This window comes from Leopardus geoffroyi, chromosome C1 (genome assembly GCF_018350155.1).
Source record: "Leopardus geoffroyi isolate Oge1 chromosome C1, O.geoffroyi_Oge1_pat1.0, whole genome shotgun sequence".
Taxonomy (NCBI): Eukaryota; Metazoa; Chordata; class Mammalia; order Carnivora; family Felidae; genus Leopardus; species Leopardus geoffroyi.
Window position 1 is genome coordinate 126,824,647 of NC_059328.1, and position 19,402 is coordinate 126,844,048.

Below are 19,402 nucleotides of genomic sequence, written 5' to 3' on the forward strand. Positions count from 1 at the left end.
CTTCCCTCAACGTCGCTACCTTCGCTCTGTGTCTGAGCCATCTTCTTGCTTGGCAGGGTGGTACACACATGTTTTTCCTAGCCATGCCAGCTGAGTTTTAAAACTCCAGATTTTAGGGAATTGCTGTGGCAAGGACCTGTGCTGGTTCTCTGGGGAGGGTTTTGCCATGCTGGGACTGATGCAAGTTTGTCCCAGAGGGGCAGTTCAACAAAAGCACAAGGCTGTGGAGTTTGGAGTAAAGTTCAGCAAAGAGCTGCTGTCCAGATTAGCCACCCTCAGCCAGTGTCTCTGTACCTATGCTGAGGGGTAGGGGAGTATAATGGCACCTGCTGGCTCTTCTGTCTCTGGGGGGGCAATGCCACCTCTCCCAGATGTACTCTACAAAGGGGGAAATACCTCTCCCAGTGCTTCCCAGGGGAACCTTAGATCGTGCCATCTGCTCCCGGGCTCTCTGCCCTCCTCCTCCATAGGAGCAGAGGGGTAGGGGAGTGTAATGGTATCTGCTGGCTCTTTTGTCTCTGGAGAAGCAATGCTACCTCTTCCAGATGTGCTCCAAGAAAGGGGAGCCATCTCTCCCACTGCTTCCCAGGGGATCCTCAGATTGCACCATCTGTTCCTGGGCTCTCTGCCCTCCTTTTCCACAGGAGCACTGCAGCACCCTCAGGGCTCAGTACCAGCCATGGCATAGACTTCTAAAACTCTAGTCTTTGAGCTCCACTGGTTATAAAAACTCATGGTAATCAGCCCCTCTCCTTTTCCCAGTCAGTGGCTTTGAGGAAGTGTTTTCCTTGTGTGATCCCCTGAGTGTTCCCCTGCCTCCCTCCCTCCCTCTCTCTCTCTCTCTCTCTCTCCCTCTCTGTCTCTCACCTGTCCTGCCTCTCTCTGTGACCAGGGCTCCCTCCCCCTCCATAGTGCTGTTCTCCCCCAAAACATGTCTCTGCTCCTCCTAACTTTGATGATGTTGCCTCTTGTCTCTCTCTGGTTGTGCATTTTGTTCTGTCCTCAGATTGATTGTACAGAATGATTTGATATTTATCTGTGTTCAAGGGAAGAGGCAAGCATAGGGCCCTCCTACTACTCTGCCATCTTAGCTCCTTCTCTTTGTTTTATCAGATTTATACATAATTATTGCTTTCTTTTTTCTTAGGTGCTATCGTTATGGTATTTTAAAATTTTTTCTTTCCAGCTCTTTGTTGCTAGTATATAGGAATATGATTTTTGTGCATTCATTTTGTATTCCATGACTATGAAATCCAATTATTAGTTCTAGGAGGAGTTTTGTAGTGTCTTTTTGGTTTTCCAGGTAAATAGTCACATCTGTGAAACAGGTATAGTTCTGTTTCTTTCTTTTCAATCCCTTTTGATTCTTGCCTTTTTATTTATAATTCACCTTTTTATTTTTTTAGTGCAAAAGGTGATTTTATTAAAGCATGGGGACAGGACCCATGGGCAGAAAGAGCTGCCTGTGTCTTGCTTTTTTAAACTGGCTAAGACTTCCACTAAAATATTGAATAGGAGTGGTGAGAGTGGACATTTTTGCCTTGTTCCTGATCTCAGAGGGAAAACATTTAGTCCTTGACCATTAAGTGTACTGCTAGCTGTAGATTTTTCATGGATGCTCTTTATCAGGTTGAGAAAATTCTGTTTCTAGTTTGCTGAGTTTTTGTCATGAATGGATGTTGACTTTTGTCAAATGCTTTTTCTGCTTAAATCGATACGATCATTTGTTTCTTTAGATTTTTAATATGGTGTTTCTTTACATTGATTTTTGGATATCTAACTATATGATCCCAAGATAAACCACACTTTTTTTGTGGTATAATTTGTATTTGTGCTTGTATGTATTGCCAGATTTAAATTTTTTTTTTTTCAACGTTTATTTATTTTTGGGACAGAGAGAGACAGAGCATGAACGGGGAAGGGGCAGAGAGAGAGGGAGACACAGAATCGGAAACAGGCTCCAGGCTCTGAGCCATCAGCCCAGAGCCCGACGCGGGGCTCGAACTCACGGACCGCGAGATCGTGACCTGGCTGAAGTCGGACGCTTAACCGACTGCGCCACCCAGGCGCCCCATGTATTGCCAGATTTGATATGCTGTTATTTTGTTGAGGACTTTAATGACTGTATTAATGAGAAATATTGGTTTGTAGTTATCATATACAGTAGTACCCCCACTATCCTCCTGCAGTTTTGCTTTTCATGGTTTCGGCTCCCTCAGGTCACCTGCAGTCCAGAAGCAAATGATCTTCTGATGTATCAGAAGGTCATTAGCAGCCTAGTACTATGTCAGAGTGCCTGTATCATTCATCTCAGTTGATCTCATCATGTAGGCGTTTTATCATCTCCCATCACAAGAAGAGAGAGTATAGTACAATAAGGTATTTAGAGAGAGAACATTCACAAAACTTTTATTACAGTATAATTGTTCTGTTATATTATTAGTTATTGTTACTGATCTCTTACTGTGCTTCATTTATAAATTTGTCATATGTGTGTATAGGAAAAAAAGTCTATGTACAGTTTGGTACTATCCGTGGTCTCAGGCATCTCCTGGAAGTCTTGGCATGTATTGCCCATTGATAAGGGACTACTGTACTTTATCTTGATATCAGGGAAACGCTGACCTTATAACATGAGTTGGGAAGTATTTTGTTCTGTTTTCTGGAAGAGATTGTGTAAAATTGATGTTATCTTTGAATGTCTGGTAGAATTTTCCATGCAAACGTTCTGGGCGTGAAGTTTTCATTTCATTGAAGTAGTGGTCCCTTCTGGGGTTTGGGCTTTAAGCAGAAGTCTCGGTTCCAGTTTCTTGCCTGATATATACACTCATATACCTGAGGGGCCATTCAGAACATTACCACCTCTGTGTTGCTTGGGTTGATGGAAAGTCATGTACATACAGTGCTTGAATAAATCTGTAGGTTATAGAAGGAAGATGGTTTGTGGAGAGATTGATGATATCATTGAAAAGATAGGCAGCTTCCTACTCCCAGTGCTTTATAAACAAGGATATAGTGGAGGGTAATACCTGAGTAATGTGCTTCTGAAATTATAGTTTCCAGACTTTACTTTATTTATATTTGTTATGAGGCTGGGGTATTCTTAGACATAGCCTAGCCTGGATGCATGCCTGAGACTACCTCCCCTGGACTGGGTATACCTTATCAGTCTCAGAGTTACATAATTCACATTGTCACTACTAGGATAAAATACATGGTATTCGCAGATGTACACAGACTTTTCTTCTACAATCCTCAATTTCTTGAATCTGTTAGAGCGTGGTCAGTTTTGAAGACATCTCTGTGAGTCATACTAACAGGCTTTTAGCAGCTAAAAGGCTTATCCTGTAAAATCCCAATCCCCAGTTCCTAGCTATTAGGGTCTATAATCCAGAGTTTGTAATCCCCTGGGCTTCGTCAGAATCACCTTGTGTGCTTACTTCTGCCTTTCAGTTCCCACTTTGTTTCTGTCATCCTTTTTATAAGAAATCCAGCTATGTATTAAAAAATTTTTTTTTAATGTTTATTTATTTTTGAGAGAAGGAGAGCGCAAGGGGGGAAGGGGTAGAGAGAGAGAGAGGCAGACACAGAATCTGAAGCAGGCCTCAGGCTCTGAGCTTTCAGCACAGAGCCCCCCAACTCAGGGCTCACAGGCTCAAACTTGGGAAAGGCGAGATCATGACTTGAGATGAAGTCAGATGCTTAACCGACTGAGCCACCCAGGCAACCTTGCAGTTTAGCTCTGTATTTTTAAACATTGTCATATTTTATAAGGTATTTAGGTGTGTTTGGGGGGAAGGGGAGGGTCTGTGTCTTGCCAGTGTGCCACACTGCTTCCATTTTTATAAATTTGATCTTTCGTAAAGATTAGAAGGCCAGCAATCAAACTTTGGAGAATTATTTGAAAATTAACTGTATTAAAGGGATATGTATTTTTTATAATCCAGCAAACATTATTTTTAAACATTTACTGTGAGCCAGATACTGAGATACCAAGGATACAATATGATCCCTAGCTTAGTACACTTTGGGATTAGTAGGAGGCTAGATAAGGGAACAGTGGCAGCATTATTGATAAATGGTGTCATGGAAGGCAGCACTGGGCTTGATTCAAACTCATAGGAGGTGCCTCCTTTTAATCCAGGTCATGTTGGGAAATTGTTTTCAGAAGAGGTACTACCTCACTTGAATCCTGATAGACAGTGAGAATAAACCAGGTAAAGTTGTTTAAAAAAAATTTTTTTTTATTTTTACATTTATTTATTTTTGAGAAACAGAGTGAGACAAAGCATGAACGGGGGAGGAGCAGAGAGAGTAGGAGACACAGAATCTGAAGCAGGCTCCAGGCTCTGAGCAAGCGGTCAGCACAGAGCCTGATGCGGGGCTCAAACCCACGAACTGTGAGATCATGACCTCAGCCGAAGTTGGACACTCAACCGACTGAGCCACCCAGGTGCCCCAAGTTGTTTAAAAAGACATTCAAGTCAGAACAAGAGCATTTGTAGAGATGGTAGTGCTTAAATCAAGAATTTAAAACCTGCAAGTATAGCAGCAGAGCGTTGATAATGACAACTTAAGATTTTATAATGTTCTTATACTTGTTTTTTTAAATAGAATTTTAAAATTATAATTGTTTAAAATTCTGCAGTTTTCGGGCGCCTGGGTGGCGCAGTCGGTTAAGCGTCCGACTTCAGCCAGGTCACGATCTCGCGGTCCGTGAGTTCGAGCCCCGCGTCAGGCTCTGGGCTGATGGCTCAGAGCCTGGAGCCTGTTTCCGATTCTGTGTCTCTCTCTCTCTCTGACCCTCCCCCGTTCATGCTCTGTCTCTCTCTGTCCCAAAAATAAATAAAAAAACGTTGAAAAAAAAATTTTTTTTTAAATTCTGCAGTTTTCAAGACTATTATTTACTTATCATGCTTCTCTTACCACCTGAAGAATAACATGCACAGAAGTATTCACCTATAAACATTTTCCTTTTTAAAAAACTAAAGGTAGTACTAAAACAATGACATTGAAAATTTGAAAACTTATGGAAAATATTTATTTATACATTGTGTACATATACAGTTAGCATAGGTGGACCCTGTCAGAATGAGATAAAACTAATATAAGATTAACTTACATTTTCAAATCAAAGTTTAGAAAGTAGAATTTTGGCATTTATGGCAAATGCTTAGTTCTGATAGTTCATTTGTCTAGTACTTTGAAATCTTGCAGTTTCAATTTTTATATCAAGCACCTGCCAGATTAGCTCTAAGCCTGTTTAACTTTTTAAAGGGTATTTTATAAAACTGGTTTTTAAAAGATATGTGGCCATGATCAATTTTTGTGGTCTAGTCAAGGTAATTGATCTTAATGATGTGGTCTCTTGGATGCTTCTGTCTACCTCCTTATATACTTGTCCTTTATCTTCTAATGGCTGATTTCTGAAACCATCAATAGAGGTTTATTCCCTTTATTGTTACTCCTTATAAAATAAGTAGCCCTGAAAATGATAAAGATGTTAACCTAGGGGACATTTATGCCTAAATGTAAATTTATGAGGTCTTTACTGAGCAGAGGTTTTAATAAGAAGGAATGGTAGGCAGGATAATGAACCTCCCTACATCCTAAAGATGTCTACTTTCATAGGTTACATGGCAAGAAGGGATCAAGGGAGCAGATGGAATTAGGATTGCTAATCATCTGACTTCAAGGTTGGGAGATATGTCCTGGATTATCAGGGAGTTCTTAAAAGTGGAAAAAAGGCAGAAGAGAGTCAGTGTCTGAGTAGTGTAATATGAGAACTTGGCCTGTATTGCTGGATCTGGAGAAGGCAGCCAGGAGCTAAGGAATGAGGGGAACCTCTAGAAACTGGGAGGGATAAGGAATGAATTCTCTTTTAGAGCTTCCAAATGGAACACAGTCTTGCTGACAAGTTGATTTTAGTGTGGCGAGACTTTTGTCAGACTTCTGACCTATATAACTGTAAGATAATAAATTTGTTTTAAGCCACTGATTTTGTGTAATTTGTTACAGCAGCAATATGAGAACAATACAAACAGTGAGAGCATAAATGCTATATGCCTGAGAGGCTCTACTGAGCTTGAAAAATACACTGAAAGTACAGCTGGGTTTAATTCATGATAAATTTTGTCTTTGTGGTTTTGCCTTTGTCTAGTCTAGTGTTTGGACGAACTTTAGCTTCGACCACACTTTAAGGAAATAGCAGCAACAACACAAAGAAATAGCCTACAATCTTGTAAGTTGTGTAGTTGAGTATTATGATGGCTTTTAAAATATATTTATTGTTGTGATTTTAATGCATTTTTTAAATTGGCTACAGAGAGACGTATGTGTAAAAGGACCTGATAGTTTTGAGAGAATGGTATTTTAGAATAGCTGTAAGGACCCATAAAATATTCTTATTCTTTCAAAAGCAAAAATGTTCTGAAGACTTCTGGTAACAGTGACATGACATAAGTTGGCAGTTCCTCCTCTGCAGAAAAAAAAAAAAAAAGAAAAGAAATTGGAAACCATTTTAGAGTACTGGATTGCACAAAGGCAGACAACAAATTGAGAAGCATTTATTTTTGAAAAACTTCTAGCGTTTCAGTTAAGATGGGTGTATCTTCTGGCCCTTTTGCCTGTGACTATTCCTATTACTGCCCTGTTCTCAATCTGTGTTGGTAAGAACTGGCTTTCCAGTCTAGGCTGGTTATGGAACCATCAGTTCTGTTAGTTGATTCTAGGTGGAGGGCAAAAACCCTGTGGCTCTGCCATCTTAAAAGTAGCAGACTTGAGTGAGTGGATGAGGAAAACCTGTATGTGAACTAGGCCAGGATTGCAGTCCTGGTTCAAAGCAAGTGATGGATTAGTCAGAAATTTAATAGGGAGCTACTGTATGTATGAGAGCCATAGAAGAGTTTGGATACATTCCACACACATCCCTATATGATAGGGAAACGTGCAGGGGAGATGCAAGAGAGCCCAAACTTGAGAACTGGGTGCAACTTCAAATACAGCCCCTTTTCCCCCAACAGATCAGTTAGCAGAAAGTGAAAGTCTAATGGTCTCAGGTGTTTGAGCATATTCTGTGCCCAATTACTAGCTTACTACTAAGCTACATTGACAGTCCGTAGCTCCTAGGGAGCCAGGAGAAGAATAAAATGAGTGAATAGAGACATTAGTAGCTAAACATCTTGGGAAAGACAGATTGCACAATTTAAATTTGGACATGTTACTAAATACAAAAAAGAACCTTCAAAAAAGTTAAACAGGACTTGGTTTTATTACAATATATTATCTAATTGTAGTTTTTAACCACAAATTACTAGATCTACAAGACCATACAAGAAAGTGTGACCCGTATGGAAGTAGGAAAAAAGTTAGTAGAAACTATTCTTAGTGGGCCCGGATGTTGGATTGAGCAATAACTTCAAAGCAGTTGTAAACACATGCAAAGAATTAAAAATATGCTACCAATGAGTAAAATAGGAAATCTCAATAAGTAAAAACTAATGAAGAACCGAATGGAAACTCTAGAGTTGAAAAGTATAACTGAAATAAACTTTCATCAGATGAGCTCAAAAGCAGGTCTGAGATGGCAGAAGAAAGAGTTGGTGGATTTGAAAGATTAGTGGAAATTATCTAATCTGAAGAACAGAAAGAAAAAAAGATTAGAGAAAAGTGAACAGAACTTCAGAGATCTGTGGGTCATGGTCAGGTGTTCCAAAGCATACTTGTAATAATAGGAGTCCCAGATGAAGAGAAGGGACAGGGAAAAAAAATACTCAAAGAAATAATGGCCAAAAACTTCCCTAGATTCAATGAAAACAAAACAGAACATTTACTTATAGACCCAGGAATCTCAATGAATTCCAAGTGGGATAGACACAGGGAACCACATCTAGACACATTATTGTCAACTTGCTGAAGCCCAAAGCAAAGAGAATCTTGAAAGCAAGACAAAAATGACTCATTATGTACAAAAGAACAATACTGTTTGCAGAGAAAACATTGGAGACCAGAGGGCAGCACAGTGATACATTCAGTTTTGAAAGAAAAAAACAACAGCCAAGAATTCTATATCTAGGAAAACCATCATAAAAAAAAAAAAAAAAAGATGAAATAACAACACTGTCATAAAGACCGAATTCATTGCAAGAGACCTACCTAATAGGCAGTATTAAAGGAAAGAGGTGATAGATAACTTGGATCCCCAGGAAGGAATGAAGAGCATTGGAAATACTCCAGTAAATGAAAAGAGATATTCTTTTTTTTTTAAATAAAGTTTATTCATTTATTATTTCTGAGAAAGAGAGTACAAGTAGGAGAGGGACAGAGAGAGAGAGAAACACACAGAATCCAAAGCAGGCTCCAGGCTCTGAGTTGTCAGCACAGGGCCCGACATGGGGCTCAAACTCATGAACTGTGGGATCATGACCTGAGCTGAGGTCAAATGCTTAAATGACTGAGCCACCCAGGCTCCCCCTAAAGGGATATTATTTTAATAATAATTTTAAAAACCCTATAAGATTGTTTAAGCCATAATTGTAACACTGCATTGTTGGGTTTATAACATATATGTAACACGTAATGTATGTGACAATATTGCACAGAGGAAGAGGGGAGGAAGTGGAGCTATACTGTGTAAAATTGCTAGATTTTACCAGAATTAATCTGAATAGAATATAAATTAGAAATGAAGATTGCAGTATCCAAGCATCTCTGGGAAGATAAAAGTGAAAAAAGAAACTGTTTATTCATCACCTCCTTTTTCTCAAGTATTTTGTATATGCTAGGTATTTAAATATGACCAAGAAATTTTTTTATTATTTATCATTAGTGTTTTTGGTGATCCAGTATTTTATGAATATATTCTTTATACTATTTGAAGAGGCTCTGAATATATTTCTTTCTAAAGTAAGAAAGAAATTCTACATGTCAGAGATGTAAAATGGTAGCATTCAAAGTTGACGGTATGTTTTTATGATTTTCCTCTGTAAGATAAACAATAGGTATATCAGGTACTAGTTAATTATTTGTCATTTTCAGTATTTATTGGAGCAAGAATGAAAAATGTATGTTAAAATAGATAAAAATGAGTGATTGTCCTACCTTTTTCTGTTGGAAAATGTGATGCTAAGGCACATTTATATTTAAATTTAGTATTTAGTATATGCATATGTAATCTGTTCGATAAAACAGTTCTATTATTAAAACTTGTCATAGTAGGATTTTTATTTGTGTTTATACATTTGAGCTCCTAATACATTTAAATTACTAGACTAGAAATTATAGGATATATAAAGATTTATTAATGATTCTTATAATTTTATTCCCCCTTCACCTTTCCCATTCTGTCCTTCCCATCCCTCCTATGTCTATACACACAAAACAAGGGGGCTAAAGCATCTCATACTTACTAATACGGGAAATACAGGATATGTCCATCTGGGTATTTTATGAGTTTGTCTGTTATATGTATATGCATTTTTGTGCTTTCAGTTTGGGAATTTTTTTCATAAATTGGATTTTGCCATACATAATGCTGATCTACATTCTTCTCAGCATTTCATGATCACCTTTGTGTCAGTAAATACATACCTAATTTTTTTTAAGCTTATTTGTCTTGAGAGTGAGTGTGAGAGCCTGAGAGTGGGGGAAGGGCAGAGAGAGAGGGAGAGAGAATCCCAAGCAGGCTATATGCTGTCATTTCAGAGCCTGACACGGGGCTCCATTTCACTAACCATGAGATCATGACTTGAGCCGAAATCAAGAGTCAGATGCTCAGAAGCAACTGAGCCACCCAGGCATCTCCCACCCTTTTTCTTAATTTTTATTTTTTTTAATGTTTATTTATTTTTGAGAGAGAGAGAGAGAGACTGAGAGTGCCAACAGTGGAGGGACAGAGAGAGAGGGAAACACAGAATCTGAAGCAGGCCCAGGCTCTGAGCTGTCAGCACAGATTGAAATTCTGTAACCATTAAATGACAATTCCCTAATCCCTCATCCACTGGGCCCTGGGCCCTGGTAACCACCATCCTACGTTCTTTGTAAGTTGGACTGCTCTTTGTACCTCATATAAGTGTGGTCTTACTGTATTCATCCTTTTGTAACTGGCTTATTTCAGTTAGCATCAAGTCTTCAGGGTTCATCTGTGTTGTAGCATATATCAGAATTTGTTTTCCTTTTAATGCCGAGTAATATTTCAGTGTGTGCATATATCACATTTTGTGTATCTGTACATCTACTGACAGGCCTTTAGGTTATTTCTACCTTTTGGCTAATGCATAAGCTGCTGTGAATAGGCACGTTTAAGTATCTCTTTGGGTCTGTGCTTTTAATTTTTCTAGGTGTATACCCATATGAGGAATTGCTGGTCACTCTATGTTTAAATTTTTGATGAGTCACTGTACTGTTTTCCATAGTGGGTGTACTATTTCACATTTTCATCCATCATGCTCAGTGGTTCTCAATTCCCCATATCCTTGCTAATAACACTTGTTATCTGTTTTGGGTTTTTTTGCTTGTTGTAAGAGCCATCCTAGTGGGTGTGAAGCCGTATCTCATTGTGGTTTTGATTTACATTCCCCTAATAATTAGTCACTTTGCCCACAGCTTTTCATGTGCTTATATTCCATTTGTATATCTTTTTTGGAGAAATGTTTGTTCAAGTTCTTAGTTCACTTTTTAATCTGGTTGCTTGTTCTTTGTTGTTGGTTTTGCTCACTTTTTAAAACCCCCATTTAAATATTTGCTTACTTGAAGACATCATCTCAGGCTTCAAGTAGGTCTAGTATGGAAAGTAAATCAGTGGTATATATTCATCTTTCAAAGATAATGCTAGTAAATTTTATTTTATTTATTTATTTATTTTTTCAACGTTTATTTATTTTTGGGACAGAGAGAGACAGAGCATGAACGGGGGAGGGGCAGAGAGAGAGGGAGACACAGAATCGGAAACAGGCTCCAGGCTCTGAGCCATCAGCCCATAGCCTGACGCGGGGCTCGAACTCACGGACCGCGAGATCGTGACCTGGCTGAAGTCGGACGCTTAACCGACTGCGCCACCCAGGCGCCCCGCTAGTAAATTTTAAAACATATTAGAATTCGGAGAAGAGAACATATTTAATGGAATGACAGGATGGTATTTGAGGTAAATCTTCAAAAAAGTATCAGTCAGATATTGATAAAATGAGGGGAAACATTCCAGTTAGAGTAAACAAAGGCATAGAGGACACAAGTGAGTTTATTGCAGATATACAGGAAGCAGTTCAGTTTGGCTTATTTATTGTTATTTGGAGTTCACAATGGAACAGTTTGTATATGGAGAGGGAGAAGATAGTTAGGCAGCAGCTATCAGTGTTAAAGATACAGATGTTCTTTTACCCAGCAACTTAAGGGAGGTTAGCCCACAGTTACAATTGTAGACATAGACAGTGAGTGGTAGTATTGTTGCAACCACATAAAACGGGAGACAGAGTACTGATCAGTAGGGGATTAGCATTTGAAAAGGAGGTACAGAAACTGTATTTAGTATAATCTCATTTGAGGGTAGGGTGAGTACATGGACATAATATTTCTGAAAAAATAAGAACTGTTGACTGGTTGCACAGTATGGGTGATGGCATGTGGGGAAATGCTCACCTGTTTTGTTTTCTTTCTTACAAGGACATTAAAAAAAGAGAAAAGTATATTTTTAAAGACCTTTAGAGCTTAGACGTCACAGCTCTGGGTTCTTTCCAGTATTGAATGCTGCTTCTGCATATCTACTTTTGATTTCAGGAGTAGGAGGGTGGAGGGAAGGTGAAAAGATGAAATGAATTTTTGTCATCCAAACAAGAAACAGATTATGGGTTGGACTATTTTTATTTTGTAATCTTTATCACTGGGGGACTTCTTGAGAATGTTCATAAAAATAAGCATTCACAACTCTACATATCCAGAGTTAAAATAAATTAGGCAAATGAGTAATCCCTTTCATAAATTACTTTATTTAAAAAAAAAAGTCATTAAACGGGTGCCTGGGTGGCTCAGTTGGTTAAGCGTCTGACTTGGGCTCAGGTAATGATTGCATAGTTTGTGGGTTCTAGCCCACGTGCGTTCTAGCTTGTGGTTCTCGCTCTCCCTCTCTCTGTCTGCCTCTCCCCTGCTCGCTCTCTCTTTCAAATAAATAAACTTAAAAAAATTAACGTAAAAAAGCCATTAAATAAAAATACATTGAGGAGTGAATAGAACAGAAGTTTTCAGTGGGCAAAATCACTAACTTGACCTTATATTTTTATAAAGTTTGACCACAAATTTGTATAAAGGACTTGACAACTAAGTGAGAAGTTTTCATTTTTCATAGGAAGATATTGTAGCAAGAGTAAGTGATTCTCTGATATTTCGTGATGCCTATCTAATATGTGTTACTGAGTAAAAGAATACAAGAAATCATTAATTAGGATACTTGAATAAACCATGTCCTCACACTTAGCACAACTACATGATGGCTGATTCCCTACCATTTAGGGAATTTATCAAACTTTATCTTTCCACACCAGTGGACTTAATGTTATCAGCTAATTAAAACAAGCTTTAAGTCTTGGAAAATTTTAAGGCAAAACTGTTAATGTTCTTTTTTTGTGTGTGTGTGATTTCTGCAAACTGCTTTTAATTTGTCAAGAATAAAGAGGAAATAGGTGAATAATGGAAGTGTTTTGCTAAATGAAGGAAATTCATGTTATTGTCAGTTGCCATTAAAAAAAGAGAGAAACACCTGTAGTTCAGATGTGACTTGCTAAACTTCCTTCAGGGAAATTTTTTCAAGTTTTTAAATAACAAATTTTTGTACTCTGAAGTTTTCCTTGTTTAATAGCAGTGATTCTTTTTTTTTTTTTTTTTTTTTAAGGTATGGATTGCGGGAGTTTGTGGTGATTGCCCCTGCTGCAAACCATGATGCAGTTCTTAGTGAATCTAAGTGCAATCTTCTTCTGAGTTCTGTGTCTATTGCTTTGGGCAACACTGGCTGGTAGGTGGACATTTTGAAATATATAGACAATGAGTTAAAAACTATTTTTAATTATAATTTATGAAGGAAAAGTTTACTAAGTATTAGATTTTTTAAAAAAATGATCATTAGGGTTCCTACTTGTTCATTATTGTGTTGGAATATCTTATGGAAGAACAAACTCAAAACCTTTAGTGAGTGCATTTCTAAAGGGAAATTTACTGAAATATTCAATGAATATTTGAAATGAAAAGTAAATTGTACTATTTTTGTGTTTTACTTCCAAATGTTTAGTTTATTTAAACTTTTTTGTTACAAAATCTAATTTTAAAACTTGAAAACAGAGCATTGCCTCATTTAGCCTCAGCTGAGAATGTCCATGTCAAGTGACTCAAATTTTTTGCTGCTCTGTGCATGTCTACAAATGACTGAAAGTGCCAAGAGTATTGATTTTGAGGTACAAATAAATTTTAGGGAATAGTCTTATTTGCAAAGATGCAAATCTGAATAATGAGTACTGGCTCTATTTTCAAATGATAAAGTAAAAAATATTTCAGCTACTAATGTTGGTTTAATTTATATTTTCATACCTGTGAATCATATTTTATTTTGCTTTTGAAAAGCTAATATGATAGTGATACCAACAGGCCTGACCCCACGGAGGGTCCCTCAGGACCAACCAAGAGGATCCTTGGCTGTGTGCAGGATAGAAATCAAACATGGCTACCAGGAGATGAAAACAGAGATTATTAAAGGCATAGAAAGAGTGAAAGTACAGACAGAGTGTCTGGGAGACTCAAGATAGGAGGGAGTTTGTCTTTGCTTGGGGTCTGGGGATTTTTATCGAGGATTGTGATCTGGTATACATGTCCTCTCTGGCATCCAGGAACTGGTTAGAACAAAGAGGAGGGCCCAGGTGTTAGTCCTTGGAGCCAGGGGTTGTTGGCATGGAGATGTCTACTGATGGTGGTCTGGAATATGCATATGATAGCTTTGTCTGGTCATTTTCACCTAGTCCTTCCTTAGATGTTATCTGTTCTAATGAAATCGTTAACTCCTTGTCTCTTACAAGGAGGACAAACTGTTTGCATTCTGAAGCACATGTAAAGTGGAGTCGCAGGTCCTAGCAAGAATGGAAACAGGAAAAGGAGCAAAAAGCAGATTTTTATGGAGTCCTTCAATATCCATATCTCAATTGATGGCTTTTATTCAAGAAAATTTTCATTCTGCCTGTTTTGACTTTCAGCTATTTTAAAACAATTTTCTGACTCAAAAGTGCCACTAGATGATAGTTTCTTTAGCTTATTAGTTTAAGGAGAAAAGGAACTAATAGTTTTTAGTATGAGGAGAAAAGGAACTAATAGTGTCTCTGTTAATGTAAGTATGATGAGTGATTCTTGCTTAGTGTTTTTAAATATTTGAGATTAAAGTAATATAATGGGGACATTTTTAGATTTAGGATTACTCAGTGTTTAATGAACTTAAAGTCTATTCCTATTGAATTTTGTCCTACAGCCAGGTGCCACTCTTTGTGCAAATTCATCACAAATGGCGAAGAATGTATGTGGGCGAATGTCAGGGTCATGGTGTCCGAACTGATTTTGAAATGGTTCATCTTCGGAAAGTGCCAAATCAGTACACTCATTTATCAGGCCTGCTGGATATCTTCAAATCAAAGATTGTGAGTTTGCATTGATATTATCATTCTTATCTGGGATCCAGATAAAAGTAGCAGTTTGGTAATTTTATTGAGTATGTAGAAACATTTTTCTATAATACTAACAATGTAATTACTTGGAAGAAAGATATAATGATTACATAAATTATTATGTATGTTTAAAGAAATAGTATCCAATTAGATTTTTAGTGTACTAATGCTAAAGAACAGTTAATCAAAGTAATTTTGTTGTCATTAATATTTATTTACTGTGTTATCGCTTTCTGCTCCTTCTCCTTTAATAGTAATACAGTTGTTGACCCTTGAACATTGCGGGAGTTGGGGCCTAACACCCCACCTCCCACGTGCACAAAAATCCACTTACAACTTTTGACTCTCCCAAACTTAATTACTAACAGCCTGCTGTTGACCAGAAGCTTCACCAGTAACATACACACTTGATTAACACATATTTTATGTATGGTATGTATTGTATATCATATTCTTACAATAAAGTAAGCTGGAGAAAAAAATGTTATTAATTATTAAGAAAATTGTAAGGAAGAGAAAATACATTTACAGTACTAACCTGTAAAAACCTCATCTTTAAGTGGACCTACACAGTTCAAACCTATGTTCATGGGTCAGCTGTTGCCAACCTCCTCAGATGAGTGTGTTTGGAACTTTGAGCTCCTTGAGGTCTCAACACTTTGGATTCTAAATTGCCTTCTCCCTCCCCGCCCCGAATGTTCATTTTATTTGATTTTTAAAATTAATCTGGCTTATGTTTTATGACAGAGAAATAAGGCTAAATGGGATGTACTTAGTACATCCTTGGTGTTGTATAAAAACACTATCACAGAGATATGGAAGACTTGCTTGTGTTACTCTGGGGAAAGAAAATTGGGGCTTAAGTTGAGGAGCTGTTAAAGAGCAAAACTAGATGAGGAAATGGTGGATCGGGTCATCTACTTAGAGAAATATTCCCTTTAAGTGCTTAAGTTACATCCATCTCCCTGAAGTGATCATACTTTACTAACAAATTGATATCAGGCATCTCTTGGTATGATACCTTGAATAGGATATATTATCACCTCTGTTGCATTCCTGCCTAAAATGTTTAACATAAGTCACAACATCTGGGAGCAATCTCATGTTTCCAAAATTAGCCATATTTTGCAAAATTACTGGCCTAGACTCTTAAAAAAAAGTCAGTATCATGACTGCCAAAACAAAGATTGGGAGCTGTTTAAAAAAAATTTTTTTTTAATATTTATTTTTGACAGCAAGAGAGAGTGCGAGCAGGGGAGGGGGTAGAGAGAGGGAGAAGAATCTGAAGCAGGCTCTATGCTCTGAGCTGTCAGCTTGGAGCCCATCACAGGGCTAGAACCCACGAACTGCAAGATTATGACCGTAGCCAGTCAGATGCTTAACCAACTGGGCCACCCAGGCACCACGTGGCAGCTGTTTAAATTAAGGGAGACTAAAATGACCTAAGAGCTAAATGCAATGCATAATCCTTGACTGGATCCTTGTCCAAAACAAAATAGCCAAAAAGAATATGATTGGGACAGTTTTAATATGGACTATATATTAGAAAATACATAGTCCATATTAAAATTGCCAGTTTTCTTTTTTTTTTTTATTTTTTTATTTTTCAACGTTTATTTATTTTTGGGACAGAGAGAGACAGAGCATGAACGGGGGAGGGGCAGAGAGAGAGGGAGACACAGAATCGGAAGCTGGCTCCAGGCTCTGAGCCATCAGCCCAGAGCCCGACACGGGGCTCGAACTCACGGACCGCGAGATCGTGACCTAAAATTGCCAGTTTTCTTAATCAGCTCATCACATCATCTGACAACTTCCACAAAACTCACTCGTCTACATATGAAACGTCTCTCAAAATTAATTTTTTTAAAAGTAGGCTCCATGCACAATGTGGGGCTTCAACTCATGAACCTGAGATCATGAGTTGCATTCTCTACCAACTCAACCAGCCAGGGGCCCGTCAAAATTGATTTGATAGGAGTAGAACTTAAAATAGTTGAGAACTGTTTTGGGTAGTTTAGATGTTTTACATAGTTAAAGCTACCCAATATGTGATTCTTCTGTAATAACTCTAAAGCTGTTTTTATAAAAATTACTCTTTAACATCTGCTTGGAATGCTTCAGGGCACTCACCCTACCCTGAAAATTTATTTCATTTTAACATAGATCTGATTTATTAGAAAAGACTTCTTTCAGGTAAGCAGAGCCGGAGGGGCAGTTTTGCATTTTGGAGTACCTAAAATTTAAATTTGAATTCTGCCATAATCCTCTAAATATTTGAAAACTTACACTATGGTCTTTTTTCATTTAGACATTCTTCCTTCTTTCAGATGTTCTCTTTTTTTTAATTAATTTTTAATTTTTATTTTTGAGAGAGAGGGAGAGAGAGACAGAGTGTCAGTGGGGGAGGGCAGAGAAAGAGGGAGACACAGGATCCGAAGTAAGCTCCAGGCTCTGAGCTGTCAGCATAGAGCCTGATGCAGGGCTCAAACTCACACATCGCAAGATCATGACCTGGGCCAAATTCGGATGCTTAGCCAACTGAGCCACCCAGGCACCCTCTGATGTTCTTTATATTTCATGGTTTTATACTCTTGATGGTTCATTTGGATATTTGTCTCTTTTAGAACTACATTTCTTCATTTTAAAAAAAAAATTTTAACGCGTATTTATTTTTGAGAGCACAAGAGAGAGACAGAGAATGAACAGGGGAGGAGCAGAGAGAGAGGGAGACACAGAATCCAAAGCAGGCACCAGGCTCTGGGCTGTCAGCTCAGAGCCTGACGTGGGACTCAAACTCGCGGACCACGAGATCATGACCTGAGCTGAAGTCGGACACTCAACATACTGAGCCACCCAGGCACCCCCATTTCTTCATGTTTTATGGAAATTTTCTTTGCAGGTGCATTTTGAATGAATGTTATATCTAAAATTTTTAACTTTTTCTCCCATCCTCTCTTGTGGTTCTATAATTTTGTGGTTGCTCCCTACATGTAGAAAATTTCAGAATTGGGTCTTAAAATGGTGTTTGGAGCCTCTTGCTCTGAGGTGTTATTAGGGGTATTGCATACCTGGTCCTGGAATCACTGGATTGCTTGCTCAGGTTATGAGAGCGGTCAGTGACCACCCCCCCCAACCCCCCATAGTAACTCTCCCCAGCCCATAACTTTCAGCAAAACTACCGTACCAAGCAGGTATGCTCTGCTCCAGTGTCTGCCTTAAGCACAGTCTTGCAGTACACTCACTCTGGACCGAGTTGAACTTGTGGTTCCGCTTAATGCAGTCTGTAATCCTAGGCTGTCACTGCCTACTTCCACACCTGGAACTCAGCAGGCATATGCCTTGAAACTTTGGATTTTCTGCAGCTTTCTAGGACCCACAAAGATATTTATGTCATACTTGATCCTAGCTATTTCTTTCTGGTTATCGCTTTCTATATTTATCTATGTTGCTGTGTAACTGGAGCAGAGGTTATGTGTCAAGGCAACTTGGTTATGGTTTCTAGACCATTTGTACCTTATTATGGGTGAACACTCAGTTAATATCTGGACTTGACTAAAAAGTTTATTATTCCTAAACAACCAGAATCTTACCTTGCTTGGCAAGGACACAGCAGCCCAAAACTAAATTATCTTTTTTGGGCAGCCACTTTACATTGTGACTTTAGATTGAGTTTGTATTCCGTTAAAGCTACTAGTGACATTTATAGATGTTGCTGAGCTAAATGTCTCTTATTCTTCCTGATCAGCAGTATCAGGAACACCTGGTACCTGGTTAAATATGCAGAATAGCCTTGAATCTATATTTTCACATGTTCCCTAGGTGATTCCTATGTATATTTGAGTCCTATTCCACATTAATGTAGGTTAACCATTATTAAGGGAAGCAGAGCTTATAGGATGTTTGGATGATATTAATTTTCATGATTAAAAAAATTTTTTTTTAATGTTTATTTGTTTTTGAGAGAGACAGTATGAGCCGGGGAATAGAGAGAGATGGGACATAAAGTTCAAAGCAGGTTCGAGGCTCTAAGCTGTCAGCACAGAGCCCAGTGCAAGGCTCAAACCCATGAGCTGTGAGATCATGACCTGAGCCAAAGTCAGATGCTTAACCAACTGAGCCAACCAGGCGCCCCTAATTTTCATGATTTTTAGTGCATGTAAAGATGAATCTAAATTTTCTATTAGCTGATTGATTAATACAATCTATTTTGCATGAGTGACCATTTGTCTTAGTCTAAAATTATGGTTAAATATTCCAAGACTGGTTTTAATTTGGGTTTATTTTCATTTAAAAGAAAGAGAAGGCATCATCCCCTCAATCCTGGTCTTATACTTGTAATAGTTTCACCTTAATTTAAAAAAAATGGGTAACATTTTTCTCACATTCATTATTGCTGAACAGAATAAGAAATTATATTTGTATAATTAAAATTGTTAATATTTTGAAGGAGCATTTATTTTGTTTCCAGGTAGTTATTTATTTATTTAAGTTCATTTACTTTTGAGAGAGATCTGCACACAAGCGGGAAAGGGGCAGAGAGAGAAGGGGAGAGAGAATCCCAAGCAGGCCCAGCTAGGGTTAGATCTCAGGAACTATGAGTTCATGACCTGAGCCTGACCTGAGCTGGACTCTACGGACTGAGCCACCCAAGCACCCCAAACAACTCTCTGGCATTGTTTTTAAAACATTTTGTTTAAAGCTACACAATATTGTCTTTG

The 19,402-nt window shown here is 38.1% G+C and overlaps 1 protein-coding gene across 5 annotated transcripts in view; it reads left to right on the forward strand.

The window, feature by feature from the left end:
- RAB3GAP1 (RAB3 GTPase activating protein catalytic subunit 1) overlaps positions 1-19,402 on the forward strand; it is a 114,942-nt gene that overhangs the window by 39,133 nt on the left and 56,407 nt on the right. For all 5 annotated transcript variants that reach the window (XM_045479597.1, XM_045479598.1, XM_045479602.1 and 2 more), the window contains 2 exons: positions 12,878-12,997; positions 14,492-14,657. In XM_045479597.1, coding sequence (XP_045335553.1) covers positions 12,878-12,997; positions 14,492-14,657 — 286 coding nt within the window. The remainder of the gene's footprint in view (positions 1-12,877; positions 12,998-14,491; positions 14,658-19,402) is intronic.